We start from the raw sequence: 27,577 nt of genomic DNA on the forward strand, positions 1-27,577 counted from the left end.
GAGGGTACACTGGACACACGCAGCCCCACCTGGATGACACTGCAGCCTGACATTGCTTCCCGGCTGCTGGCCCTTGAATCTACTTGTTGTCTCCTGTGTCTCTGAGATAGGAGAGAAGGGAGCGTGTAGAAAGAAGTCTGTGTGTTCAGGGAATTTCTTGTTAACCGACTGAATGAGTGATCATTTTATGTTGTGTCTTGGTTTTAGAAAAGTCATCCGTGATTACATTGTGAAAATTACAAACATTATTGAACACTGTTTTAAAAGGTTGCTATCAATGCATATAAGTTGTATAAGAGCAAGGTTCATTGTGACTTTGCCATGTATGCATACAGTGTACCCCTTCAACCTCACCCCCTCCACCTTCCCTCTCTCCTCCTTAAAAGTGTTTTGTTTAGGCTGCACCCCAGCCTAGGGTGATCGAAGCTGAGAAAGAGTTGCCAGGACCTGAGTTCAAGCCCTGTCCTTGGCAAAAAAGAAAAAAAAAAGGGTTTTTTTTGTTTGTTTTTTGTTTTTGTCAGTTGTGGGGCTTGAACTCTGGGTCTAGGCGCTGTCCCTCAGCTCTTCAGCTCAAGGGTAGTACTCTACCACTTGAGCCACAGTGCCACTTCTGGTTCCCTGGTGGTTAATTGGAGATAAGAATCTCACAGATTTTTCCTGCCCAAGCTGGCTTTGAACTGTGATCCTCAGATCTCAGCCTCCTGAGTAGCTAGGAATTCAGGCGTGAGCCACCAGTGCACAGCTTAAAAGTGTTTTTTGTTTTTGTTTTTGTTTTTTTTAAGTGAAAGAAGCCAAGCATCAGTGGCTCATGCCTCTATAACTTACTCAGGAGGCTGAGATCTGAGGATTATGATTCTAAGCCAGCCTGGGCAGAAAAGTCCTTGAGACTCTTATCTCCAGTTAACCACCCAAAAGCCAGAAGTGGAGGCATGGCTCAAGTGGTAGGATGCCAACCTAGAACAAAAACACCAAGTGAGAACATGAGGCCCTGAGTTCAAACCCCGTTACCAACACACACACACACACACACACACACACACACACACACACACACACACACACACACACACACACACACAGAGTAAAAGGATCAGAATTGGGCTACAGAGGGACCAACTCTTTCTAGAAAAATATCATCCCTGGAGCTGGAGGTACAGTGTTGCTGACAGGAGGCAGGGTACTTTGATTATATTAAATGATACACATTATTATTTTATATCTATATTAGATATGTTATATATTTGAGTTATATATATATATATATATATATTAAACTGGTTAGTGACTTAATAGGTGTTTTTCCATGTTAATGCAGCTTGGTCAATGTGCATGGTATTTCATTTGGATATGTTAAGCCAAACAGATCAGGTAGCCATTGAAAAGCTGGCTTGTCACAGTTCCAAGAAACAGGGACTGGGCGCGTGATGGGGTGAAGGGCATACAGGGAATGTCCAAAATTGGTCAGGTGGCAGAAGAAATGCGAGGAGCTGGGCTGAGTCTTCACTGTGGTTCTGAAGGAAGAGGCGAGGCGGGGTGCACAGGAGGCCGATCTGCTCATTTGCATCATTTCAGCTGCCCTGGACTCCCATTGTCCTAGCTGATGGGAGCAGGAGGACCGTGGCCTGGGGAGTAAGGGAGTGAGGAGAGGGGCTGAGGTATGGGATCTGGGTTGGCCTGAAGTGAGCAGCAGGGCCCTCCAGGGGCGCTGTCTGCCATCTCTGGGGCATGGCTGTCCCTGCTGGGTGGATGTCTACAGATGTCATAGCAACAGCACCCAGGAGACGGGGCAGCCTGGGCACATCCAGGCTGTGGATCGCTGGGCATTGGAGGAGGAGACCCCCACACACACACCCAGGCTGGGCTTCGGACCAGCCACGAGCCTCCAGGGCCCTGGCCTCAGATTGGCTTCCTCCTCTGACAGGAGGCCTCCTTCGAGTACCTGCAGAACGAGGGCGAGCGGCTGCTCCTGGAGGCCATGGACGAGCTGGAGGTGGCCTTCAACAACACCAGCGTGCGCACCGACTGCAACCATATCTTCCTCAACTTCGTGCCCACCGTCATCATGGACCCCTTCAAGGTGACACCTTCCGGGGGACCCTTCCCCACCCTTCGGGGTTCACCTCCACCTAAGTTTTCAGTGTGTGGCTAAGAGGGCGTGGTCGGCATTGGGCGTGGCCTCACGCAGGGGCGTGGCCTCGCAGGAGGGGGCGTGGCCTCGCTGCGCACACGCAGTTGAGTCCCAGCAGCCGCAGGAAGACCTAGGCACGGGCTGTAGCATCCTGGAGCCAGATTTCCGCGGGGCCCTGCTTGGCTTCGCCGTGGGGCCTGGAGACTGAGTGTGCCTTCGCGTGTGGGTTCCGGTCTGGGGTGGGGAGGGAGGTCTGCACATGCGAGCAAGGAGAACCGAGTCCCAGTCTGAGGCCAGGCAGGTCCCGAGCTGCGAGCGGGCGGTGGGCGGGGCACGATCGGGTGTGATGGGGTGTGATCGGGTGTGATCAGGTATGATCGGATGTGATCGGGTGTGATCCGGTGTGATCGGGTGTGATGGGGTATGATCTGGTGTGATCAGGTGTGATCCGGTGTGATCCGGTGTGATCCGGTGTGATTCGGTGTGTCTGGGGGGGGGACCCCCGCCGTGGACCCGGTGTGCTCCGTGCAGATCGAGGAGTCCGTGCGCTCCATGGTGATGCGCTATGGCAGCCGGCTGTGGAAGCTGCGCGTGCTGCAGGCCGAGGTGAAGATCAACATCCACCAGACCGCCGCCGGCAGCGCCGTGCCCGTCCGCCTGTTCATCACCAACGAGTCGGGCTACTACCTGGACATCAGCCTCTACAAGGAAGTGACCGACCCCAGATCTGGAAGCGTGAGGCTGGGCCCGGCCGCGGGGGTGGGGTAGGGTCTCCATCCAAGTGGGGGGGTGGCCGCAATGGCCCTCCAGCCTGGCCTGGGTGCGGAGCTCAGGGGCAGGTCGCCCGGGCCGGAGGAAACCCCGCGTGAATCCTGAGGTTGGATCTGACCCCCGTTTGCAAATTGTTATTATAAAGTGATGTACAGATGGGTTACAGTTACATAAGTCAGTTAAAGAGTATAGTTCTCTCTCTCTCTCTCTCTCTTTTTTTTTGTCATGGGGCCTGCTGGGCCTGGGCACTGTCCCTCAGCTCTTTGGCTCAAGGCTAGCGCTCTACCACTTGAGCCACAGCGCCACTTCTGGCTTTTTTCTGCTTATGTGGTGCTGAGGAATCGAACCCAGGGCCTCATGCATGCAAGGCAAGCGCTCTACCACTGAGCCAGCTTTCCCAGCCCCAAGAATACATTTTTTTGGACAAGGTCACGCCTTCCCTTGCTCTCTCCCAGTTTCCTCTCTCCTTCCCCCCAAACATAAGTTGTATAGTTCATTTTCAACATAGTGTCCAGTGAGTACCACTGCTACATTTGTTCACCCTTTGTCCCTCCATTTCCGTGCCTCCCTTTTCACTCCCAAAGACAGATAAACAGCTCAAAAAGGAAAGAAAACAAATAGCAAAACATTTAGAGAACCAAACCTCTTGTATTTGTTTCTTAAACTTTTGCGAACTAAATTTTATCTGTATGCATATGTATACATATATATGTACATGCATCTGTATATGCCTGCATGCACAGATGTGTATATGTAAATATAAGACCTTTTTTTGGTTTGGTTTGATTTTGTGCTGGACCTGTGGCTTGAACCCAGGGCCTGGGCACTGTCCCTGAGCTCTTTTTACTCAAGGTTAGAGCTCTACCACTTGGGCCACAGCTCTACTTACAGCATTTTTGTTAGTTAATTGAGTCTTACAGATTTCCCTGCCTGGGCTGGCTTTGAACTGTAATCTCTAGATCTCATCTTCTTGAGTAGCTAGAATTACAGGCGTGAGCCACTAGCACCCAGCATAAGACACATTGTATTTTGATAGAGACTCAAAGCTGCCAAGAAATTGCAAAACTTAGGACAGAATATGAAACAATGTGGCAATTTCTCCAGGTGTCCTTCAACTGGCTTTCCTCATGGCACATTTTGCCCCAATCATGTTACCAAAAAAAAAAAAACAGGAAAACAGCCAAGTGATGGTAGTTCAAGCCTGTAATCCTAGCTACTCAGGAGGCTGAGATCAGGGATCAAGGTTCTGAGTCAGCTCAAGTAGACAAATCTGTAAGGCTTTTATCTCCAATCAACCAGCAACAAACTGGAATTGGAGGCATGACTCAAGTAGTAGAGCACCAGCTATGAGCTGGTACACACACACACACACACACACACACACACACACATACACACACACACACACACACACACAGAATTGACACTGGAACAATACTGGTTAGGTTAACTACAGACCCTATTCAGATTTTGGCAGTTTGTACACGCCTTGGGGTGTGTATGTGTGTATGTATGGTTGTATTTCCGTTGTGTCACAGTGTCCCCTGTAGGCCCTTCCTGTCCTGGCTGTCCCCAGGGATGAAGTGAGCCTGGGCGTCCTGGGCATTGGGTTTGTCAAGCCAGGGTCACGCTCTGCTCCTCCGTTGGGATTCCACTGGGAGCTGGGTAGTGGTCAGCCGGGCTGGCTCTGATTCCACTCATTTCTTTCTCCTTCCTTTCTGGTTCAGATCATGTTTCACTCCTTTGGCAACAAGCAAGGGAGCCAGCATGGGATGCTCATCAACACCCCCTACGTGACCAAGGACCTGCTTCAGGCCAAGAGATTCCAGGCACAGTCCCTGGGGACCACCTATATCTACGACTTCCCAGAAATGTTCAGACAGGCGAGTCCTGAGCTGGGGAGGGGCGGGGTACCACCCCCAAGGGCTCCTATGACTCTTACCCCGCTAGAACCCAGCCCTCCTGTTCCGTAGAACCCAGCAAAGAAGGTCTTCTTGGGACAAAAACAACAACAAAGTAGCTGGGTGCTGGTGGCTCACACCTATAATCCTAGCTACTTAGGAGCCTGAGATCTGAGGATTGAGATTCAAAGCCAGCCCGGGCAGCAAAGTCTATGAGATTCTTATCTCCAATGAACCAGCAAAAAACAAAAAACAAAAAACAGCCCAGAAGTGACACTGTGACTCAAAGTAGTAGGACACTAGCTTTGAGCCAAAAGGGCTTAGGGATAGCACCCAGGCCTTGAGTTCACCACCACCGCCAACAAAGTGATACATTGGGAAAACGTACTTCCCCGTCTTATGCCAGAGTTCTGACATTTTAATGTGTCCTTCTAGTCCTTAGGCAGGTGCTTACTGAGGAGCCATGCCTCCAGTCCTTTTTTGTTTTGCTCTAGTTATTTTGAGATAAGGTCTTATACTTGCTCCTCTGACACTCTATCATATAAGTCACCCCTCCAGCCCTGACTTCTGCTGTTTATTTTGGAGATGGAGTCTCAAGGACTTTCCTGCCCTGGCTGGCCTTGAACTTTGATTCTCCTGATCTCAGCCTCCTCAGTAGCTAGGGTTCCAGGTGTGAGACACCAGCATCTGGTCCTTTTCATTGATACCCACCTGTAGTTTCTTATTTAAGAGGTTGAGGTAGGAAGATCACTTGAGCCCAGAAACTGAAAAACAAACAAACAACTCCTCCATCCCCCCCAAAACCTAGCCTGGGCAAGGAGCCATGAGGAACATAGTTCGACAAAACCACCTGCTGGGTGCTCAGATGTTTATTATTCTGCATGTTCCTGGCATACTTTACATATTTTATGCCTGCAAATGAGAGAAAGAACTAGGCCGCTATCTCAGATGACATGATCATTAACTCTAGCTCCCCTACCGACACCTTTGGTTTCTTTTCCTCTTCTTTCCCTTCCTCAGGCTCTCTTTAAACTCTGGACCTCCCCAGACAAATACCCCAAAGATATCCTGACATACACGGAGTTAGTGTTGGACCCTCAGGGCCAGCTGGTAGAGATGAACCGACTTCCTGGAGGAAATGAGGTAGGAGCTGGGCAGGTCTCAGCCCTGGGCTGGAGTCAGCCTTTTCCCACTGATTCCCAGGAGACACACAGCTACTTCCCGGCCTCTTTTACCCCTGCCAGGTGGGCATGGTGGCCTTCAAAATGCGGATGAAGACCCCGGAGTACCCAGAAGGGCGGGATGTGGTTGTCATCGGCAATGACATCACCTTCCGCATCGGGTCCTTCGGCACTGGGGAAGACCTTCTGTACCTGCGGGCCTCTGAGCTGGCCCGGGCGGAGGGCATCCCCCAAATCTACCTAGCAGCCAACAGTGGGGCCCGCATTGGCCTGGCAGAAGAGATCAAACACATGTTCCAGGTGGCCTGGGTGGATCCAGAAGACCCCCACAAAGTACGTCATGAAGTGGGGGTGCCATTCAATGGGTTGATCATCCGTAAAAGAAAGCAAAGAAACAGGCAAACAGTATATTGGTGATATTAAAATTTTATTAAGAGGTGGCAATTAGTGGATAAAATAATCCACAAAGGCTTTTTATCAAAGCCAGGTTCAGTGTCTCATGCCTGTAATTATAACTACTCAGGAGATTGGGAACTGCAAAAAGTTAAGGAGACCTCATATCAACTAAAGAAAAGCTGGGTTTGGTGGTGCATGCCTGTCATCTCAGCCACAAGGGAAACATAAATCGGAGGACTGTAGCCTAGGCAAAAAGCAAGATCCTATTTGAAAAAGAATAGAAGCAGCAAAAGATGAGTCCATGGCTCAAGTGGCTGAGCATCTGCCTAGCAAGTATACCAGGCCCTGCATTCAAACCCCAACACCCTAGTTTTTTTTTTTAATGTCTTTAATCCTCCTTTGGCGGGAGAGGGTAATAATGACAAAGACCTTCATAAATAGTGAGCTGATCTGCACAGAGCAGCTTCTAGATGCTGTGCACCCGGAACACAGACACACACACACAAACATACACACAACCCAACCCAAACACAAACCAAATACACACAAACTCTACCCAATCCAACACGCATACAAACTCAGCACACCCACACAAATCCAACACACAGACATATACCCAGCCTCGGTGTACACACACACAACCCAGCACACACACACACACCACAGACTCAACACACTAAAATAAATATACATACAATCTCAATTTACATACACAAACCCAACACACATACCCAACTCTAGTGTACAGACACACAACCCCAATGTATACACACACAAACAAACCCAATATGCAAACAATATATACACATAAAACACACAAGAAACTCAACACACACAAACTAATGTACACACAAATAGACAAACCCAGTACACACACACACACACACACACACACACACACACACACACACACACACACACGCGCATGCGCACATACACACATGAGTGCCTAAGCAGTCTGTATACAGGCCACAGCCCATTCTGAGAGCAGACCTGTGGTTTATGAGGCTTGCTAATGTAGGTTGACACATTCTGAGCATCCACCCCTCTAGTGTTGCCATTTTAAATGCCATGGTAGCCGGGTGCTGCTGGCTCACACCTGTAATCCTAACTACTCAGGAGGCTGAGATCTGAGGATCACAGTCCAAAGCCATTCTGGGCAGGAAAGTCCCCATGAGATTCTTTTTTTTTTTTTTTTTTTTTTGGGTCCGTTGTGGGGCCTGAACTGTGGGCCTGGGCGCTGTCCCTCAGCTCTTCAGCTCAAGGCTAGCGCTCTACCTCTTGAGCCACAGCTCCACTTCTGGCTTTTTTCATTTTGCTTATGTGGTGCTGAGGAATCGAACCCAGGGCCTCGAGCATGCAAGGCAAGTGCTCTACCACTGAGCCACCTTCCCAGCCCCCCATGAGATTCTTATCCCCAATGAACCACCAGAAAACCAGAAGTGGTACTGTGGCTCAAAGTAGTAGAGCGCTAGCCTGGAGCAGAAGAGCTCAGCGATAACACCCAAGCCCTGAGTTCAAGTCCCATAACTGACAAAAACAAAAAAACTACACAGTGGCTGTCACACTGAGCAGCTAGACTCCTAGGCTCACTGAAGTATATTTCTTAAGGGCTTTAAGTACCTGTACCTGACCCCCCAAGACTACACGCGAACGAGCTCTCTGAACACCGTGCACTGCAGACACGTCGAGGAAGGAGGAGAATCCAGGTAAACAGCCTGCCAGGCACCCTGACACTTGTTCCTGGTTTTGCATCCAAAAGGAGTGAGCCCTTTCTCCCGCTCATTGCGCAGGGAGAATCAGGCCGGATTCTCTCCATGTCCAAGGAGCCAGAGGCTCACGGTTTATGATTCATTATCCAGATGGATGCAGGTGGGTGAAGATGGGGATTCTGTTCTTTGAGAATCACCAGTGGCTTCCCTATTTTTTTTTTCTTGGGTAGGATAGACCACATCAGAATTTTCCAGACGTGATTTTTTTTGAGTGTTGGAGGAAAATTTAAAACAAAGTAGAGTGTATAAAGGAGTTTGGGAGGCACGGAGTTAAGTCAAGTCTAACGAAGTGTCTTTCCGGTTGGCCTTTTCAGAGCGATTGTTGAGTTGAAGTGCTTGGTGAATTTGAATAGGGTCCGACACTACATGGTATACTTAATGTTTGTGTCTTGTGTATTTGCCATCCTGGGGCTTGAACTCTGGGCCTGGGCACTCTGTCCCTGAACTGTTTTTCTCAAGGCTAGTGCTCTTACCAATTGAGCCACAGCTCTACTTCCAGCTTTTTTGGTAGTTAGTTGGAGATAAGAGTCATGGACCTTCCTCCCTGGGCTGACTTTGAACTGCAATCCTCAGATCTCAACCTCCTGGGAGGCTAGGATTACAGATGTGAACCACCGGCATCTGGCAGTCTATTTTTTGTTGTTGTTGTTGTTGGTTGTGGGGCTTGAACTCTGGGCCTAGGCACTGTCCCTCAGCTCTTCAGCTCAAGGCGAGTGTTCTACCACTTGAGCCACAGCACCATTTCCAGTTTTCAGAGTGGTTTATTGGAGATCAGAGTCTCACGTACTTTCTTGCCCAGGCTGGCTTTGAACCTCGATCCTCAGATCTCAGCCTCCTGAGTAGCAGGCGTGAGCCACCAGCGCCCGGCTGTCTACTTCATATTTTGTGGCCATGGAATCTAGGTTGATTGACTGATCATTGAATCAGCAGCTTCTCATGTGTGCCCCCATCTCTGTACAAGGCCACATGCTAATCTAGATTGTTCTGTGGAAATGTGGATGTGGGTGATATTTCACAGAGAGCCTCTAGAGGGCGCACGTCTTTGTCTGGGAGAGGAATCGCTGCTGACTTTTCAGAAATGTTAGTGCCCATTGTGAGAGCTCTAGCCCTCTTTCTTTCATTCTCTCTTTCTCTCTTTCTTTCTCCTTCCTCCTTTTGTAAAGTTTTACCTCCATTTATCCTGTTCCAATACTTCTTCCTACTCCTGGCTCCTGCCATGAGTACCACGAACGAATGTACTGACCCCAGACATTGCCAGGCAGAGCGCAGTCTAACCCGCCTCTGCTTTTGCAGGTACGTCGTCACCGACATTATTGGGAAGGATGACGGCCTGGGTGTGGAGAATCTCAGGGGCTCTGGCATGATAGCTGGGGAGTCCTCCCTGGCTTACGACGAGATCGTCACCATTAGCATGGTGAGTCCCCTCTTCAGTCCCTCTTTGTTGCCCTGTTCACCTGTCAAACCATCACAAAGCAGGGAGAAAGAATCGGGAGCCACTCGTGCCAATCACCAGCAATACCTGTTGTCAACACTCAGCCATTCTTGTCTCCCAACATTCCCCCTCGGACTTACTTACCCATGATTCTTCAGGGTTTTCCTCTCCTTTTTTGATGAATTGGTTAACGAAAGAAGCAGTTGCCCTAAGTTGGATTTGAACTCATTATGTAGCCCAGGCTGGCCTCCAACTCTTGATCCTCCTGCCTCTCAGCCTCCCAAGGGCTGGGATTACAGGAATAAGAGGAGGGGCTGGAATCCCAGGGTCCTCTTCATGGCCTTGCTGCCAAGGCCGTAATACACAGCCATTGGAGGACACTTGAGAACACAGTATCCGGAGCCAAGCTCTGAACTGTGTCTCGAAGATTAAATAGCCTCTTGCCTGGCTGTGTGGGCCTACGTCAGGTTGCCACTGGCTAAAACCTAACTTTTCATTTGTGACCAACAGGGTCTTGAACTCTGCCCGCTGAGGGTGGAGTCCTTGTAAAGGGGTTCTGTCTCCACAGGTCACCTGCCGAGCCCTGGGCATTGGGGCCTATTTGGTACGCCTGGGCCAGAGAGTGATTCAGGTGGACAATTCCCACATCATCCTGACGGGCGCGAGTGCCCTCAACAAGGTGACGAGATGGGGCCTCAGGGCCATTTGTAGTTGTCTGGGGGCCCTCATGATCCCAAATAAGTTATTCTTCTTCTGGAACTAAGTTCCTGATTTACTTTTTTTGGGTGGCTGGGGGGGGGGGGGGAGGAAGGAATTCTAGTGGTGATGGTCCTGGCATTTGTGAACTCAGGGCCTCATACTTGCCAGACAGACAACTCCACCTCCGCCATCTACCCCAGGGATCATACCCCAGTTCCTTCTGCTTCCATTACTTTGCAAATAAGATCTCACTTTTGGTCTGGTTGGCCTAGACCTCGAACCTCCTATTTAGGATTCCCGTGTTACCTAGGTTGATGGCACATGCCACTACACCCAGCTTTTTTTTTTTTAATTGGTTGAAATGAGGATTTTTATGACCTTTTTGCCTGAGCTAGCCTGGAACCCCAGTCCTCCTGATCTCTACCTTTCAAGTCGCTATGATTATAAGTGTGAGCCATCATGCCCCACTACTCTTGTCTTTTTTATTATTTATTTATTTTATTATTATTTTTTGGGGGGGGGTCCAGTTGTGGGGCCTGAACTCTGGGCCTGGGCGCTGTCCCTCAGCTCTTCAGCTCAAGGCTAGCGCTCTACCACTTGAGCCACAGTGCCATTTCCGGCTTTTTTTTTCTGCTTATGTGGTGCTGAGGAATCGAACCCAGGGCCTCATGCATGCAAGCCAAGTGCTCTACCACTGAGCCACCTCCCCAGCACGTCTTTTTTATTTTTTAACTTTAAAGTTGTATTATACTTTGCAGAGAAAGACCTCCAAGCAATGTTGGTGCTTCTATACTTTTGGTGCAATACTCTCTTGTGTTCTGAATTCCCATGGTTAACTTTAGTGACTGTGCAGTTATTTTGAAACACTGAAAGGTTTTCTGCATTGCTGTGCAGTCCCCATATCTAATGTCTGCCCAGATCCCAGGAAGGGGCTCAAAGTCAGGCTCTGAGGGAGGTTTGGGGAGACAATGGTCTTATGTATCTCAGGCGAGGCTTGTACTCACTACCTAGCCCAGGCTGGCCTAGAACACATGATCCTCCTGCCTTAACCTTCTAAGCTCTGGGATTTCAGGCATGGCCACTACATCTGGCTACAACATCAAAAAACTCTGAGATGAGTTGCATGGAAAAAAAAAAAGAAAGAAAGATTGCCTGGCGCCGGTGGCTCACACCTGTCATCCTAGCTACTCAGGAGGCCGAGATCTGAGGATCATGGTTCAGAGACAGCCAGGGCGGGAAAGTCCATGAGACTCATTTCTAATTCACCACCAGAAAACCAGAACTGGCACTGTGGCTTAAGTGGTAGAGCGCTTACCTTGAGCTGAAGAGCTCAGGGATAGCGCCCAGGCTCAGAGTTCAAGCCCCATGACCAACAACAACAACAAAAATGATGACGTTGGTCACAGATGCCTGGGGGCTCCCTGTAAAGATTCTGACGTGGCCAGCCTGGGTGCAGTCTGGGTGAGCAGATTTTCTAACACTCACAGCTGATTTCAACGTGCAGCATGAATGGGGGACCCGTGAGCGAGCGGCTGTGCGGTAGGCGGAAGGCCTGAGCTGTGCAGGACTTTCTAACCATGTTGGGTGAAAGCAGGTCCTGGGAAGAGAGGTCTACACGTCTAACAACCAGCTGGGTGGCGTGCAGATCATGTACCACAACGGCATCTCCCACATCACGGTGCCCGATGACTTTGAGGGCGTCTATACCATCCTGGAGTGGCTGTCCTATATGCCAAAGGTACGGCATGCCCCTGGCAGCCCCGCCTGGGAGACCCTGCAGTCAAGCTCATGTCCTGATCGGTATCCATGTCACTTCCGGGGTGGAGCTGGAAGTGCTGCCATGTATCTAGGTTAGGTTTGCTTTTCCTTTCTCTCTCTTTTTTCTTTCCTTCCTTCCTTCGTTTCTTTCTTTGTTTCTTTCTTTTTGGGTCCGGTTGTGGGGCCTGAACTCTGGGCCTGGGTGCTGTCCCTCAGCTCTTCAACTCAAGGCTAGCGCTCTACCACTTGAGCCACAGCACCATTTCTGGCTTTTTTCTTTTTGCTTAGGTGGTGCTGAGGAATCGAACCCAGGGCCTCATGCATGCAAGGCAAGCGCTCTACCACTGAGCCACCTTCCCAGTCCCATCTTTGTTTCTTTGTTTGTTTCTTTCTTTCTTTGTCTCTCTTTCTCTGTCTGTCTTTGTCTGTCTCTATCTCTGTCTCTCTCTCTTTCTCTTTCTTTTTTTTCAACTGGGGGGCTTGAACTCATGGCCTGTGTGCTGTCCCTGAGCTCTTTTGCTCAGGGCTAGCTCTCTACTACTATGAGCCACAATGCCACTTCCAGTTTTTTGGTGGTTCCTTGGAGATTAGTGTCTCAAGGACTTTCCTTCTCAGGCTGGTTTTAAACTATGATCCTCAGATCTCAGCTTCCTGAGTAGTTAGGGTTCAGGAGTAAGCCACCAGTGCCGGGCCTAGGTTTGCTTTTCTTCCTTCCCCTTTCCCTCTCTGATCCTGTCCTAACCCTAAGCCTCGCTGTTTTGGTGGCACAGATGTGTCACCATCAGGATGCTGTCTGCTGGTCCTTTACGAAGGGTGAGGCGGCTTCTCCACAGAGGCAACACTGGGTAGCAGAGCCTAACCAGCCTGGAGTGGATTCTTGGCTTCCTCATCAGGAAAAGTGTGGTCCTGGAGTTCTTCCTATCTTCCTGAGCCTCAGTTTCCTCATCTATGAAATGGGATCAATCTGATAATGACATGAAATGATGCTCAGGGATCAGACTTGGTGGCCCCAGACAAAGGCTGTTTCTGATTGTGTGGAGAATTGGTTTGGCCAGGAGGCGTTTGTGCCTCACAGCAATTTCTGAAAGGCTAGTTTCTGCCCTGCTACAGCTGTAGTCTCTCCTGCCTTTTATTCCCTTCCCGTCTCCATCGAATCCATAAGAACACTCAGGTGTCCAAGAATCTAGATTTCAAGAGAATCTATGGGAAATCCATCTTTGCATTTTCCAACCAGAACAGCAGTCTCAGAAGCCCTAGGGAGAGGATAGCACTGCATAAGTAGGCATAATCATAGCCAGAGGAGGAGCCTGCACACACAGTGGGCATTGCTGACAAGGGCTGGGGACTGAGCTGCACACCTGACTTTTGTTCCCAGGATAATCGCAGCCCAGTCCCCATCATCACACCCACTGACCCCATCGACAGAGATGTGGAGTTTGTCCCATCCAGAGCTCCCTACGATCCCCGGTGGATGCTTGCGGGAAGACCTCACCCAAGTAAGTGCTCGAGTATTTTGCCAGGGCCCTGGGACTCAGGTTTCTTTTCTAGACCTGGGGAAAAGGAATTGGGTGGAAGCAGAGATATTCATTCCCTTGTGCCAGAGGCTGACGGGAGTGAGGGAAGGGAGATTTGACTCCACGCTTCTGAGCTGCAGACCAACAAGGGTTGGAACCACTCATTTCTGGAATCAGTAGACAGAGCTGAGACCCAACAGCGGCCATAGCCTCCCTCTCCAACCTGCTCTGGTGTCTTCCTTCCCTCCCTGTCTCTCTCCTTCTCTGTGTCCCTCCCTCTCTCCCTCTTTCCCTGTCTCTTTGTGTTTGGCTGAACTCTTACAAAAGGTACTTAGCTTCCCAGGATGAGTATCTTCTTACAAAACACACGCATGCGCACACCTGTTCCCTCTTGCCCCCTTTGAAAGGGACGTTGCTGTTTCCTGAAGCTCTGATCCTCCTTCTCAAGCACTCGAGAATGGGCAGGAAAGCTGAGCCGCCCCGCCACCGTAGCCCAAATGTAGAATTCCCCATACCACCGCCTGTGGACACCCGTCTGTCCCTCCAGCCATGCAGTGCGGGAGTACAGGCCCCCCAGCCTCTGGCCAGCAAAAGAAACAGCACCGCCTTCCACTTCTGGGGAGATATTTCTCCCTCTTAGAGCTTGGTGGAAAAGCTTCTGACTGACAGTGCTTCTCCATCAGTGTGGGCCTGCCCTGAGGCAGAGACTGGAGCAGGGCACACGTTCCCCGGCCTGGTTCTCTCTCCTCCTCATGGCAGCCACGCATGCCATGCTGTGGTTCTAAGGCACCGGCAGCAGCTGTGGCTGGGGTTGGTGCCCCGTCCTGATTCTCTGCTCTGTAGATACCAGGGGCTCAAAGACGATATTCTCGTCTCCGATGCCAGGGAGGACATGGGATGAATTTTCCAGGGCCAAGTGGTCTTTCCCAAAACCCCACCTCCAGGACAGCAGGCAGGACTGTGGTTAGCCTCTCAGACTATCTGGTGTTGACAGATGCAAAGTCAGATGTTCCAGAAAGGTCTAGCGTAGGTTTTGCCGCCATGGGTGGCTGGGTTTTGTGTGGCTTGGAGAGGGCTGGGATTGTCTGGCTGTGGCGGGCGAAGGGCACATGGCTGAAGACATTGAAGTCAGCTGTGCCACCGGGGGCATCCTGGGGCCCTCACCAGCCCCAGCTCAGCCCAGCCTCTGTCCTCCCGTCTGCAGCGCTGAGCGGGGCTTGGCAGAGTGGATTCTTCGATCAGGGCAGCTTCAGGGAGATCATGGCAGCCTGGGCCCAGACGGTGGTGACGGGCCGAGCGAGGTGAGTGGGGGCCGCACCCACGGGCCTTACCGGGCATCGGGGTTCCCAGCCCATTGCTGGAATGTTCCTGGAGCCCAGCGGGGCCTGTGTGTGAACCCCACCCCGGCTCCCCGCCAGCCTGTTCCTCAGCAGTGTGGCCCCCAGCCCACCCAGAAGTGCCTGTGGCCCTTTTGGGGGTGCCTCCCAGCTCCCACCCGCCCTCCCTTGCAGGCTGGGGGGCATCCCCGTGGGCGTCATCGCCGTGGAGACGCGGACGGTGGAGGTGGCCGTCCCTGCCGACCCCGCCAACCTGGATTCCGAGGCCAAGGTGAGGGACGGGGAAGCCGTGGCCGCCGCCTGCGGCCCGGCCCACAGAAGCGTCTGGCCAGGGAGGAGGGTGGACGTGCAGAGGACTCGTGGGAGCTCTGTCTGTCCCTCCTGCGATCCCTCCATGGGGCGCGTGACACTGTACACTGTCCCGCAGTCCCCTTCCTGTGTGCTCCCCTCCCGGGCGCAGCCAGGCTGAGACTGTGTGGTTTGCTTAGCATGGCGTCACTGATGGCCCATGTGGGGCCAGAGGACCCCTTGGCCCCTTGCTGGGCTGCAGCAAGGGTCTCGTGAGGGCCTGACAGATGCGCTTTGGGCCCTCAGGAGTCACAGCCCACAAGGGTCAGGTAGCATGGGGCGGGGCTGTGGCCCCCGACCCTGGGGCGCTGCTGTGTGACCCAGGCCATTCTGGGTTTCAGATCATCCAGCAGGCCGGCCAGGTGTGGTTCCCGGACTCCGCATACAAAACGGCGCAGGCCATCAAAGACTTCAACCGGGAGAAGCTGCCCCTGCTGATCTTCGCCAACTGGAGGGGCTTCTCCGGAGGGATGAAAGGTAAGGGTTCTGCGCCCAGTGCCCGCACCCCAGCCTTCCATTCACCCTTCACCCCTGCCAGCCAACAGCCCCCCAGAGGCCCAAGGCTACCATTGCCTAGATGAGGGGCCCAGCAGAGTTGGTTGGTTTTTGTTTTGTTTTTTGGTTGGTTTTGTTGTGGTCAGTCCTGGGGCTTGAACTCCAGGCCTGGGTGCTGTCCCTGAGCAATTTTGTTCAAGGCTACTGCTCTACCACTTTGAGCCACAGCACCACTCCTGGTTTTCTGTGGTTCATTGGAGATAAAGAGTCTCATAGACTTCTCCTGCCCGGGCTGGCTTTGAACCACCATCCTTAGATCTCAGCCTCCTGAGTAGCTGGGATTATAGGCATGAGCCACCAGCACCTGGCTCCACATGTTCTTATGGTGACTGTGGCGGGTGGGTGGAGGGAAGTATCTGGATGGGATGTGAGGGCTGGGCTTCCTGTGGGCGAGGACAGGGGCCTATGTCATAGTCTCAAAGGGACCCGGTGGGGACAGTCACCACAGAGCCAGACCCTGCCAGAGAGAGGTGTGCAGGCTGCGCCTGGCCCTGCCCTGATTCCCCACCCAGGGCCCGTGGCTGGACATGCTTTCAGGGCCCTGGGACACCCCCCCTCCGCCCCGAGGCCTCATGGGTGGGCGAGTGTGGGCTGTGAGCCCGAGCAGGTCTTCCTTTGCAGACATGTACGACCAGGTGGTGAAGTTCGGGGCCTACATCGTGGACGGCCTCCGGCAGTACACACAGCCCATCCTCATCTACATACCCCCCTACGCCGAGCTCCGCGGGGGCTCCTGGGTGGTCCTCGACTCCACCATCAACCCCCTGTGCATTGAGATGTATGCGGACAGGGAGAGCAGGTGGGTGTACGGCCCTGCTGGGGATCACAGGGTGTTATCCGGGCTTGGAGGACAGCAGGCTCACCAACCAAGGCAGTGCGTGCCTTTAAGAGCTGGAGACATTGTCTTTTCCTATTCACCTCCTTCCCCAGGAAGTTTGCAATTAGAAAATAAATATAAAGGAAAGACCAGGCATGCCTGAGCTTCCTGGAAGCCAAGATGAAAAGAGAAATACAAGTTAGGACCCTCTCACTAGACTCTGGGCCTAGTATGGTATGTGACTCCTGTCAGATGGGCTGGAGATACTGGCTGGATGAATGACTGAACAATGATGCACGGCCAGGATACTGTCTTCATGGCACAGAAACCTTTGGCCCATCCTTTGGGGGAGAGGGGAGTGGATTTTTTGACAGCAGGTCTTTTTAGAGAAGAAGGTGACAGAAATGCCTCCAGCCTAGTAAATGCTGCTTTCAGAGTGAACACTCTGCTTCAGGCTGTGACGGATGTACAGGGCTGCAGAGTAGTTCTCCCTAAGATGTAGTTCACGGCTTCATCCACCGAGTCAGTGGATTTGAGTGCCTACTATGCGCCAGGCTTTTCGTTGAGAGTTGTGGTATGGTGGCGGATGAGTAGGGCCTGTCGAGCGTTGGTGCCCAGGTGTCTTCATGGGTTGCTGCGGACCTCAGTCCTCCAGGGTGATTTGGGATCTTGAGCCACATTCCCGTAGGATGGGTATTCACTTTTCACTCTGGCCACTAGGAAGCTCAGAGCTGCCTGTGTGGTACTCCTCCAGGCTAATGGGAAGAAAGAAGCCAGGGACCCTGAGGGGTGAGTGACAAGGCTGGGAAGAGGAAGCTGCTTATTCGGGGCCACAGTGAGCACTCACTGTGTCTCGTGAGCACTAAGGAGACTAGGAACTGGGTCTTGGTCTTAGGAGAGCTGAAGTTAGCAAAGTCAGGAAGGGTGAAGTCCAAAGATTTCAAGTCACAGAGAAAGTCGAAGGACTCCGCCAGCTTCAAGAAATAGTGATTTAAAGAGTTGATCAGCCCTTCCCTCTGCAGATAGAGACCCAGAGGGCCAGAGAGGGGAAGGGAATGCATGCAGAGATGCACAGCTTCTGGGAGGAGGAGCTCAGGACCGATATGGGAACCGCTCGTGTCCATCCTCCGCCTCCCCGAACTGGAGCTGGTGAGACCATGCCTCCCACACCCAGCCCACTTGGTCTTGTCCAGAGCGGGGGTTCTGGAGCCGGAAGGCACGGTGGAGATTAAGTTCCGAAGGAAGGACCTGGTAAAGACCATGAGAAGGATCGACCCGACCTACAAGAAGCTTGTGGAACAGCTGGGTAAGAGAGGCTCAGGGGCAGCTCCTTGTAGAGGCCGGCCGGCGCCCGTCGGGCCCGCAGCTGGTAGATTTTGGTATGTTAAAGATGTAATACTAGAGAGATTCTCAAATGGTTCTAATTTCCAAATCCGCCTTTGAAACAACGGGGGGGGGGAGGGGGAGGCTGAGCACAACAGTTCACTCCTGTAATCCCAGCTACGTGGAAAACAAAGGTAGGAGTAGTACAGTGCCCCAATCCAATGCACGTCTACCCACAGCAATGGATGATGGCATTCTGGAAAGTTTTGGCCAAGTGAAAGCCGAGGCCCACACCTCCTGGGGCCAGGCCTGTCCCACAAACTTGTTAGCCCTGGGGGGCGGGGGACGGTCCCCCACCCCTGCCATCCTGACCCGCTTGTGTACTGCTGGCTGGCAGGGATGTCTCAGCTCTCCGACGAGGACAGGAAGGACCTGGAAGCCCGGCTGAAGGCGCGGGAAGAGCTGCTTCTCCCCATCTACCACCAGGTGGCGGTGCAGTTCGCCGACCTGCACGACACGCCGGGCAGGATGCTGGAGAAGGGCGTCATCTCGGTAAGGGCATCTGAAAGTCACCGGGTTTCTGGAGGAGGCCTGGGCTCAGGCTTTGGGCCGTGGGTGTTTTCCAGGTGTGGGGCCCCCTAGTCTAACCTGTGCCGCTTCACATTGCACCTGGGCGAGGTTCAGAAGCCAGGTCTCCTGCCACATCTGCCCAAGTCCTGCCCTAGCACCTTGCCTCCCTGGCACAGGCCTGTGTCGGAGGGCAGAGGGCTGCCAGGCCGGGGCAGGCACCAGTCAAGTGCATTTCATCCTTGGCCCTGCCGTGCCTATGGCGCGCTGGACTCTGTGGGGCAGGTGCATGGCCCTGGAGGGCACGGGTGGCTCCAGGGCCCCCTCCGCTCTTTTATCCCTGTCCCCAGGACGTGCTGGAGTGGAGGACCTCGCGGGCCTTCCTGTACTGGCGGCTGCGCCGCCGGCTGCTGGAGGACCAGGTGAAGCGGGAGGTCCTGCAAGCCAGCAGCGAGCTCAGTCACGACCACGTGCAGTCCATGCTGCGCCGCTGGTTCGTGGAGACCGAGGGCGCCGTCAAGGTGGGTCCTGGGTGGGGGGGGCGAGGGGGGGCGCCGGCACTGGGGACTTGGGGAGACCCTGATGCCCAGCAGCCGGTCTGAGCCACACCCATGCCCCCCCCCTTCCCCAGGCCTACCTGTGGGACAACAACCAGGTGGTGGTGCAGTGGCTGGAGCAGCACTGGCTGGAGGGCGAGGGCCTGCGCTCCACCATCCGCGAGAATATCAAGTACCTCAAGCGGGACTCGGTGCTCAAGACCATCCAGGGGTGAGTGGCCCGCGCCGGCCTTGGCTTCTGGCTACTCCAGTGTAGCCAGAAGCTACAAATGTAGCCAGATGGGCCCCCAAATGTTGGGGCCCCACCTAGAAGGCCCCCAACTTTGAAATCAGGGTGTGGTTCCGTTCCCCAGAGCCTCTTCCCTGCTCTGAGGACTATGTCCTAAAAAAAAGAAAGTGACCAGGTCCTTCTCCGTTCTCCCCGTCCCCTCAGTCTGGTGCAGAAAACCCCCGAGGTAGCGGCGGACTGCACCATCCACCTGAGCCAGCAGCTCAGCCCTGCCGAACGGGCGCAGGTGGTGAAGCTGCTGACCAGCGCCGAGCGGCCCGCATCCACCTGAGCCAGCGGCCCGCCAGCTCCAGGACCCCGGTGACGAAGCCACGCCATACCCGCCTGCTCACCCCCGCGGGCCCCCTGCCAGGACCTGAGGGTTTTGTTTGCTCTTAAAAAAAATCAAAAGGAAAAGCAAGCAGCAATGCTGACCCTTGTGCTGGGTCCCGCGCACTGCCGCCAGCCAGAGGCCCCCTTCCTGCAGGGCGCCCCTCTCCGCACTTGGGGGGCAGGGGGTGACTGGCTGGGGGCGGGGGGGCTGGGGGCAGAGCTCCCTGTCTTTTCAGCTCCTTTCCTGTCACACTGGGGCATCGTTTATTCTCAGATTTATTATTATTTTTTTAACTCCAAGACTGGCACTTAAAAGCACGTCTCACGTCTTTTAGCTGCGTACACGGGGAAGACCAAGGGGGAAAATCAATCTATTTTTGTAACAAGGCCCATCAGATACTGCCCGCTCTTAGACCCAGGAAAGGGCCTGAGTGGGTTAGTATTATTTTTATTATTTATTATTAAGAGAATAAATGGCATTTCATTCCTCAAGTGAATCACAGCGGCCGTCCTGTTGGCAGCCAGAGCCATGAACGTGTTGACACTCTCTGTTTCTGAGAGAGAGCTGCGGTGCCATGAGTCTGAGGTCAGCTGGAGGAGCCTCCCCGGGTCTGCCTGTCCTTGTCACCCCCAAATTAGCCAGGATCGGCCCCTCACGGTCACCCCTGTGAAATCCGCCACCACCCCTGCTTGAATGGAGAGGGCAGAGGCCATGAGACCTTCTCCCTGCTCACAGCCGGGCTTCGATGACCTCCGCCATCCCGTGGAGGGTCCCTGTGGCCGCCGTGGGGTCTGGCACGGACAGGCAGAGCCATCGGGCACCAGGGCCTCTGGGGACAGGAGAGCTTTGTGGCCACCACAGGGTGCAGAGGGCTGTGATTCTCCCACCCAGGCCTGTGGGGAGGCGGGGGCCTGCGGTGTGAAGATGGAGCACAGGAGCGTGACGTGGGCCCGTGTGCAAATCCTGGGAAGCCGCCACAAGCCAGGATGCTCCAGGACGTCTGAGCTCAAAATGCATCGTGTGTGGCCATCAGCCAATGACAGCCCTGGCCGATGAGATGGTGGGCGGGGAGGGGTGGAGGGACACTGGGCCCCGTAGGAGATGCTGCCCTGGGAAACAAAGACAAGCCAGTGAGCAGCGGCTACCCTGAAACGGTGGGCGGCGGCCCAGCCTGCCAGGGGGCCCTGCGGAATAAACTATTTTTTGAAGGAAACACTTTGACCTTGACTTACTATAAGGGCCAGCTCTCCATCTTCACACATCAGCCGAGATCTGGAGGATGCTCTGTCTCTCCAGCTAGGGGGAAGGCAGGAATGGAGGAATGCCGAAGACCCATTTCCAGTTCTCAAAAATCTTCCCCTTTGCCAAGCCCCAGAAGGCAACAGCGAAATGCTAGCTGCGCAGGAGGAAGTGAAGTAGTGAAGTGCCCCCCCCCAGCTTTCATGTTCCCCATCATCTTCATTCATCTCTGCTCTGTAACCGGACAGGAGGCTCAGAGAGGTGAAGAGGCAAGGCTGCGGTCACACAGGAACGGGACTGGGACACTAATCAAGTCTGTTGGACGACAGTGTCTAGTCGCTTCCTTCGGCATGGGTTGGTGGTATGGTCAGAGTTTGGAACTGGCACAGATCCAACCTTCACTATTAATTTTGTCAGTCGTGGGGCCTGAACTCTGGGTGTGGGCGCTGTCCCTCAGCTCTTCAGCTCAAGGCTAGCGCTCTACCACTTGAGCCACAGCGCCACTTCTGGCTTTTTCTCCTTATGTGGTGCTGAGGAATCGAACCCAGGGCCTCATGCATGCAAGGCAAGTGCTCTACCACTGAGCCACCTTCCCTGCCCCAGATCCAACCTTCAAATGACCCTTACCCTTTCCCCCCCACCTGAGGCTGTTCAGTAGCTCTCCAAAACACGTGACAATTAGGCCTTTTATTCTGCCAGGATTTTTTTTTCCCCTTGGCACATAGGAGTGTTTCAACTCCTTGTGGCCACTGAACTAGGGGCCTCAAGCATGCAAGTATGCATTGAACTCAGGGCCTTGAACTTTCAAGGCTGGCGTTTTCCTGCTTGAGGCCTGCCTCCAGCTTGGCTTTTTGCTGATTATTTTTGGAGACAGAGTCTTGTAGACTTCTCTGTCGGGCCTGCCTTTGAACTACAAGCTTCCAGATCTCAGCCTCCTGAGGATTATAGAGGTGAGCCGCTGGGACCTGACCTGTAATTTTGTTCCTGAGATAGGGTCGCTCTCATTTTCGCCTAAGCTTGCGTAGAACTGATGCTCCTCCTTTCTCTACCTCCTCCCCGGAAGCCGGGACTACAGGTGTGCACCGTTCTGCCTGACATTGCTCTCTACACCTGCCGCCCCTCACGCCTCAGAGAGGGGAAAACAGACCCCACCTGGGTGCTCACTGCTCTGTCTCCGCTTCTGTGGTTCGCCCAGATGCTGCTGCCCTGACTGCCATACCCACATGCCCCACCCTTCTGCCTTCCCTCCCTCCCACTTCCTGTATATTCTGTGGTGCTGCCAGCCTGATCATGGCGGACCCTTCTAGCCCATGGAGGAAGCAGCAGTAGACTGCCGCAAGGCTCATCCCTGGCGAGCAGGGACCTGAGGTATGTCGGCCTGTCTTCCCCATCTATGCCCCAGCCCTCCACGTCACCTTTCAACCCCCTGCGCAAAAGTAGGGGGCTCCTTTGGTCTGAGTTGGAAGAATGTTCCAGATTCTGCAGCCCATGGGTTTACCAGCTAGGGACTCCCCCCTGCTCCACCCCTACACTCTCCTCTCCTTCCCCCAAGCCTCTTCCCGACGTCAGTAGGAGTGCTTATTACAAACAGATTGTTTGCCACGCATGGTGGCTCACGCCTGTAATCCCAGCCCAAGGGAGGCCTGGCAGGAAGATGGCCGGCTCCAGGCCATCGCTGGGGCTAGGCAAGCAGAGACCCTGTCTTCAAACAAAAGAAAACCCACATTGCTCCTGGCCCTGTCAGCCCCAGCGGGTCCATCAGGGGCTGCACATGGCAGAAAGCTCGAGCGCACCCAGGAGTCAATTCTAAGCTGCAAACTATCCACAGCTGGGCAGAGGCGTGAGCCAATGGAAGGAAGGGGGCCTGGAGGAGGAGGAGGAGGCAGCTCCCCGCCAGGCCTAGGGGGGTGGGGGGGCCCAGTCTCCTCATCCCACCTCTCCCAGTTGCTTCCATTGCCGAGCAGCTGGTGGAGGAAGGGGCCACGCTGGGGGCGGGCAGGGACAGCTTCAGGATGAATTGCCCCAAGGGGGGAAGGCAGAGTGGCGGGTCCCATTCACATAATAGATGCTCATTTTGCCTCAGGGTTGCTGTCCAGCACTGGGGGTTCTGAGATCTGAGGTCAGACTTCCACACCATAGGTAGAGCTTACTAGTCTCCTTCAGGCTGACTTCTTGTCTCTGGGCCTCAGTTTCCCCCTCCGTGAAATGGCCACGTGATGGGCAAGTGATCATCTTACAGTTTGAGGTCAGAGGTCCAAACTGGGTCTCACAGGGCCAAGGTTCCCGTCCTTCCCCAGTGACCCCAGGGGAGAATTCATTTGTCCCTTCCATTTCTAGTGACCCTGTTCCTGTCTCAAAGCCCGCCCTTTGTGCCTTCCGATCTGATTCTGCCTCATCTGCTTCCCTCCCTCATTCAGGCCCCTGGAGATCACATTGGGCCCAGCCGATGGGCATCCGGACCCTCCCTTTCCCCGGCTGGGTCACGTGGCAAGCTCACAGGTCGCAGGATTCAGGACCGAAGTCCTGATGATTCAGCCTTCTCTCAGGGCATAATGACAGCCTTGCCCCATGGGGGTAGAGGGAGCCAATGGGGGTAAACTGAGTCACAGCACTCACCATGAGAATCTAGCCCCCCGCCCTGCTCCGCGTGTGGCAGCAAGGGCTGTGACTTTTGTTGCTGGAATCGTGGCTGTGTTTTCGTGCAAGGGGAAAGAAGGCACGATGACCGCCGAGCCTCAGTTTTCCCATCCGGGAAATGGGACTGTGCCGCCTTCTCAGTAGTTGGTGCTTGGCCCCAGCAGCGCTGCCTGCAGAGGTGTGTGGCTCATGTGGCTCGGGGCAGCGCGTAGCAGATGTGTGGATGGTACCCAACTCCAGACAGCCCCCCCTCCCTACACACACACTCCCCCTGCCTTTGTGCTGGTTTCTGAGGCCCCTGGGGCTCTGGTTGTGACCTGGGCTCTGCCTAGAGTTTGTGATTCTCTGGTGCTGGTTGTGTTGGCCCTCACCTGCCTGGGGTGCAAGGTCACCAGACCCAACCTCTCCCACGAGGTGACCCCTGGCTCTTGCCCCGTCCTTCCGACTTAGCCCTCCAGGGTAGCTGCTCCCATAGCTCCTGCAAAGGCCCTGGGGTGACGGAGATGGCCTAGCTCACTCCCAACCAATTGCTGGGGTGGTTGGGGGCTGTGGTGTTCACAGCCCTCCCCCCCCCGAGTTAGGCATGGGGTGGGGTCACAGGTGCTGGGCCCCTGCAGACACCTTCTCTGTGCACCCCCTTCTGAGGTGACCCCCTTCAGCTACCACCCACCACCTGCCATCCACGCCCTTCCTTTCTCTGGGTCATGGAGCTCTGTGTGCTGAGAGTCCTGTCCCCCAGGGAAGCTGCAAACCATTCTCTCACTTCGGGTTTTTGTTGTTGTTGTTGTTGTTGTTGTTTTGTTTTTAAAAAGCCAGGTGCAGTGGCTCAAGCCTGTAATCCTAGCTACTCAAGAGACTGAGATCTGAGGATTGTGGTTTGAAGTCAGTCTGGGCAGGAAAGTCTGAAACGCTTACGTCCAATTAACTATCAAAAAGCTGGAAGTGGGGGCTGGGAATGTGGCTTAGTGGTAGAGTGCTTGTCCTAGCATGCGTGAAGCCCTGGGTTCCATTCCCCAGTACCATATAAACAGAAAAAAGCCAGAATTGGCACCATGGCTCAAGTGGTAGAGTGCTAGCCTTGAGCAAAAGAACCTCAGAGACAGTGCCCAGGCCCTGAGTTCAAGCCTCAGGACTAGCCCCCCCCCCCCATTTTTTTAAAACTTGGACGTGGGCTGGGAAGGTGGCTCAGTGGTAGAGTGCTTGCCTTGTATGCATGAGGCCCTGGGTTCGATTCCTCAGCACCACATAAGCAGAAAAAGCCTAAAGTGGAGCTATGGTTCAGGTGGTAGAGTTCTAACCTTGAGCTGAAGAGCTGAGGGACAGAGCCCAGGCCCAGAGCTCAGGCCCCATGACAGACAAAAAACAAGCTAGAAGTGGAGCTGTGGCTCAAGTGGTAGAGCACCAGCCTTGAGCACAAAAGCTTGGGGGTAGCACCCAGGTCCTGAGTTCAAGTTCCCAAGATCAGCACACACACACAAACAAGTCCAACTAATTCCATGCACCTAGTACTATAATCCGGGGGCTCCAGTCACCCATTGTGGTCCTCCAGGTCTGTTTTTTCGTCTGCAATATTGCCATCACAACTACCTAGTTAGACAGCGTCGCAGGGCTGCTAGGAGGGCTGGGTGTGTTCACAGCCACGGCTGGCACAGAGCCTGGCACACACTGGGTGCCAAGAGAGAGAGTCAGTGCCTTCCATGTCTTCTCCCCGCCCACCCTGCGGGGCAGCTCGGAGCCTTGCCGGGGTCCTTGCCGGGGTCTGGCACACACGGGCTCCATCCCGCCCAGCCTCCTGAAGCCTTCCGCAGTGTTTGCAACCCATGCTGAGACCAAGCCTGTCCAGCGCGACCCCGGAGGGACAGAAACACAGGCCATGCTGACGTCATCCTTAATGACCCGAGCCCTGGCCCGGCCTCCCACAGAGCTGTGACATCATCCGCACCCCACCCCTCATCTCCTGAGCCACGGAGCTGCTGCTCAGCCTTTATTCATGCTATGGCTACTTAAATCTCCGCATTTACTGGGGAAGGTGATGGAAAGGTCTAGAACTAGAAAGGACTTCCAAGATGTCAGCCTCCCCAGCAGCTGGCTGGGCTGGTGATGGGTCAGGCTGATCTGGGCGTGGGGTCTGAAAACTCCTAGACAGAGGAGCCCCCCCCCATCAGGGAGTGGGGAGAGGAAAGTGGGGGCCGGCTCTAGCCTCCCACCTGTAGAACCAGCACTTAGGCTCAAGTACCAGGTCATCAAGTGCATCTGCTCACCGCAGGCCGACATGGTTCAAGGCTTACTCCTTCCCATCCAGGGCCATTCTACTTGTCCTGCAGCCCGTCATTTGTCCTTAGGAAGTCCCCAAACCACAGCACCCACGGAAACTAGAACCGCAGCCGGGTACCCGGGCCCCTCACACCACCCACTGGGCGCTTCAGGGAGACACAGTGCTGGCTTGTTTGAGAAAAGAGTTGCTCCATGGGGCCCCGAGGAGCCGTTAGGCGTCAGGAGGACCGAGGGACGGAAGAGCCTCGTCCTGGGGGCTCCGGCTGGGGTCGCAGAGGTGGTGGACAGGCCACAATAAATAGAAATACATTTACACAGGGGCAGCCTGGACCCAGAGGCTGCCATCGGAAATTCTGGCACCTTCCAGGAAAAACTAGCCAGGCAGAAACGGAGGCTGGAAGAAGGCTGCAATCTCAGATGCTGGAGGGGCGGGATGAGACTGGGGCGTTCATCCGCGCTCCTCTGTCCTCTTGAGGAGCCGCTTCCCTGCCATAGCTAGGTCCTCGCGGGGCCTGAGGCAGGGTGGTGTGGGACCGGCTCTGGGAGCACCCGGTCTGCTGGCATCAGCTACTGGGGGCCCCTGGGGGGCGGGCAGGGCAGGAAAGTTGCAGGATCTCAGAGCAGGGCGATGGGTTTGTTCCCTGCGGGGCCCAGGTACTGGGGGGCCGCGGGGGCCGCCGGGGGGTTTGCGCCGTTGGGAGTGGAGTAGGCGGCATAGAGGCCTGTCACCTGCACATCCGGGAAGGCACGGTCACTGCAGCCAGGCCCCGGGATCAGAGCTGCGGGGCCCAGGTCACAGCCGAGTGGGGAGTCCCCAAAGGCCCCCAGAGCATCGTCCTTCATCTCCTCCCAGAAGTTCCCTTGCAAAGACAAAAGCATATGGGTGAGGCGAGCTGGCGTCGCTGCTGCGGGGGCCTGGTCCGTCCCCACTGGGGATGGCAGTCAAGGTCATGTGGCATAGAGAGAGCTCAGAGGGACCCCAAGCTCTAGTCCCGGACCCTGCCACCTAGCCATCTGTGTGTGTGTGTCTGTCTGTGTGTCTGTCTGTCTGTGTCTCCATGTGTCCACATGTCTATCCTTAGCCCCTCCTGTCTCAGCCTCAGCAGACAATGGGGTTGATCAGAAAATCTACCTCGAGAGCGAGCCAAGGACAAAGCATTCCTTTCCCTTTCCGTTGAACTCCAAGGCAATCCAGAGGCAGAGGCTGATCTAAACAACCCCATCTTTGGGGACACTGGCTGGCACATTGCATGCATGCATTCATTCATTCATTCATTCTCTCCCACTTTCCCCCCCACCTAGGGTTTGACACATCCAAGCTGAGGCGGAAGGAAGCTTGGGGGTCAGAGAGACTAGGCTTTAAATGTCAGGTCTGCATGGACCTGGTGACCTGGGGTCACCTGGGGTCACCCTGACTTCACTTCTCACTGCTCAGTGTTCTCTGGTGGAACAGGGCCGGGAAATGGCGGCGGTCTTAGATCACTGGATTTAGTAAGCGTTGAGCATGGGCTGGGGCTTTGTATACAGCAAGAGCTCATTAGCCGCAGTGTCGGATGGTGGCTGTGGGTGGTGGCAGACAGATGGCTCTTTCCCTTCCTTTCCTTTATGTTTTGGCCAGGCCTGGGGCTTGAACTCTGAGCCTTGAGCTCTCTCTTGGCTCTTTGCGCAAGGTTGGCACCCTACCACCATTTCTACTTGTAGCTTTTTGCTGGTTAACTGGAGATAAAGGTCTCGCTGACTTTCCTTCCTGGGCTGGCTTTGAACCTCCA

The 27,577-nt window shown here is 54.2% G+C and overlaps 2 protein-coding genes across 7 annotated transcripts in view; one reads left to right on the forward strand and one right to left on the reverse strand.

Moving 5' to 3' along the window:
* The window catches only part of LOC138829826 (acetyl-CoA carboxylase 2), an 82,976-nt gene extending 62,105 nt beyond the window's left edge, over positions 1–20,871 (forward strand). For 5 of the 6 annotated variants that reach the window (XM_070026357.1, XM_070026355.1, XM_070026358.1 and 2 more), the window contains 19 exons: positions 1,922–2,077; positions 2,660–2,863; positions 4,627–4,782; positions 5,821–5,943; positions 6,045–6,314; positions 7,989–8,086; positions 9,443–9,563; positions 10,150–10,260; positions 11,875–12,018; positions 13,414–13,534; positions 14,757–14,853; positions 15,064–15,160; positions 15,579–15,714; positions 16,414–16,591; positions 17,803–17,915; positions 18,330–18,484; positions 18,850–19,020; positions 19,131–19,267; positions 19,490–20,871. In XM_070026357.1, coding sequence (XP_069882458.1) covers positions 1,922–2,077; positions 2,660–2,863; positions 4,627–4,782; positions 5,821–5,943; positions 6,045–6,314; positions 7,989–8,086; positions 9,443–9,563; positions 10,150–10,260; positions 11,875–12,018; positions 13,414–13,534; positions 14,757–14,853; positions 15,064–15,160; positions 15,579–15,714; positions 16,414–16,591; positions 17,803–17,915; positions 18,330–18,484; positions 18,850–19,020; positions 19,131–19,267; positions 19,490–19,616 — 2,715 coding nt within the window. In that variant the 3' untranslated portion in view covers positions 19,617–20,871. Of the gene's footprint in view, positions 1–1,921; positions 2,078–2,659; positions 2,864–4,626; positions 4,783–5,820; positions 5,944–6,044; positions 6,315–7,988; positions 8,087–9,442; positions 9,564–10,149; positions 10,261–11,874; positions 12,019–13,413; positions 13,535–14,756; positions 14,854–15,063; positions 15,161–15,578; positions 15,715–16,413; positions 16,592–17,783; positions 17,916–18,329; positions 18,485–18,849; positions 19,021–19,130; positions 19,268–19,489 lie in introns of those variants that run through there. The other variant, XR_011372746.1, reaches the window with a different exon arrangement.
* A 5,552-nt stretch (positions 20,872–26,423) lies between these two features.
* LOC138829816 (forkhead box protein N4-like) overlaps positions 26,424–27,577 on the reverse strand; it is a 35,830-nt gene continuing 34,676 nt past the window's right edge. Inside the window, exon 10 of the mRNA XM_070026341.1 lies at positions 26,424–26,668. Coding sequence (XP_069882442.1) covers positions 26,424–26,668 — 245 coding nt within the window. The remainder of the gene's footprint in view (positions 26,669–27,577) is intronic.

The sequence above is a fragment of the Dipodomys merriami genome, unplaced genomic scaffold, assembly GCF_024711535.1.
Source record: "Dipodomys merriami isolate MVZ:Mamm:240054 unplaced genomic scaffold, mDipMer1.0.p SCAF_177, whole genome shotgun sequence".
NCBI classification, from domain to species: Eukaryota; Metazoa; Chordata; class Mammalia; order Rodentia; family Heteromyidae; genus Dipodomys; species Dipodomys merriami.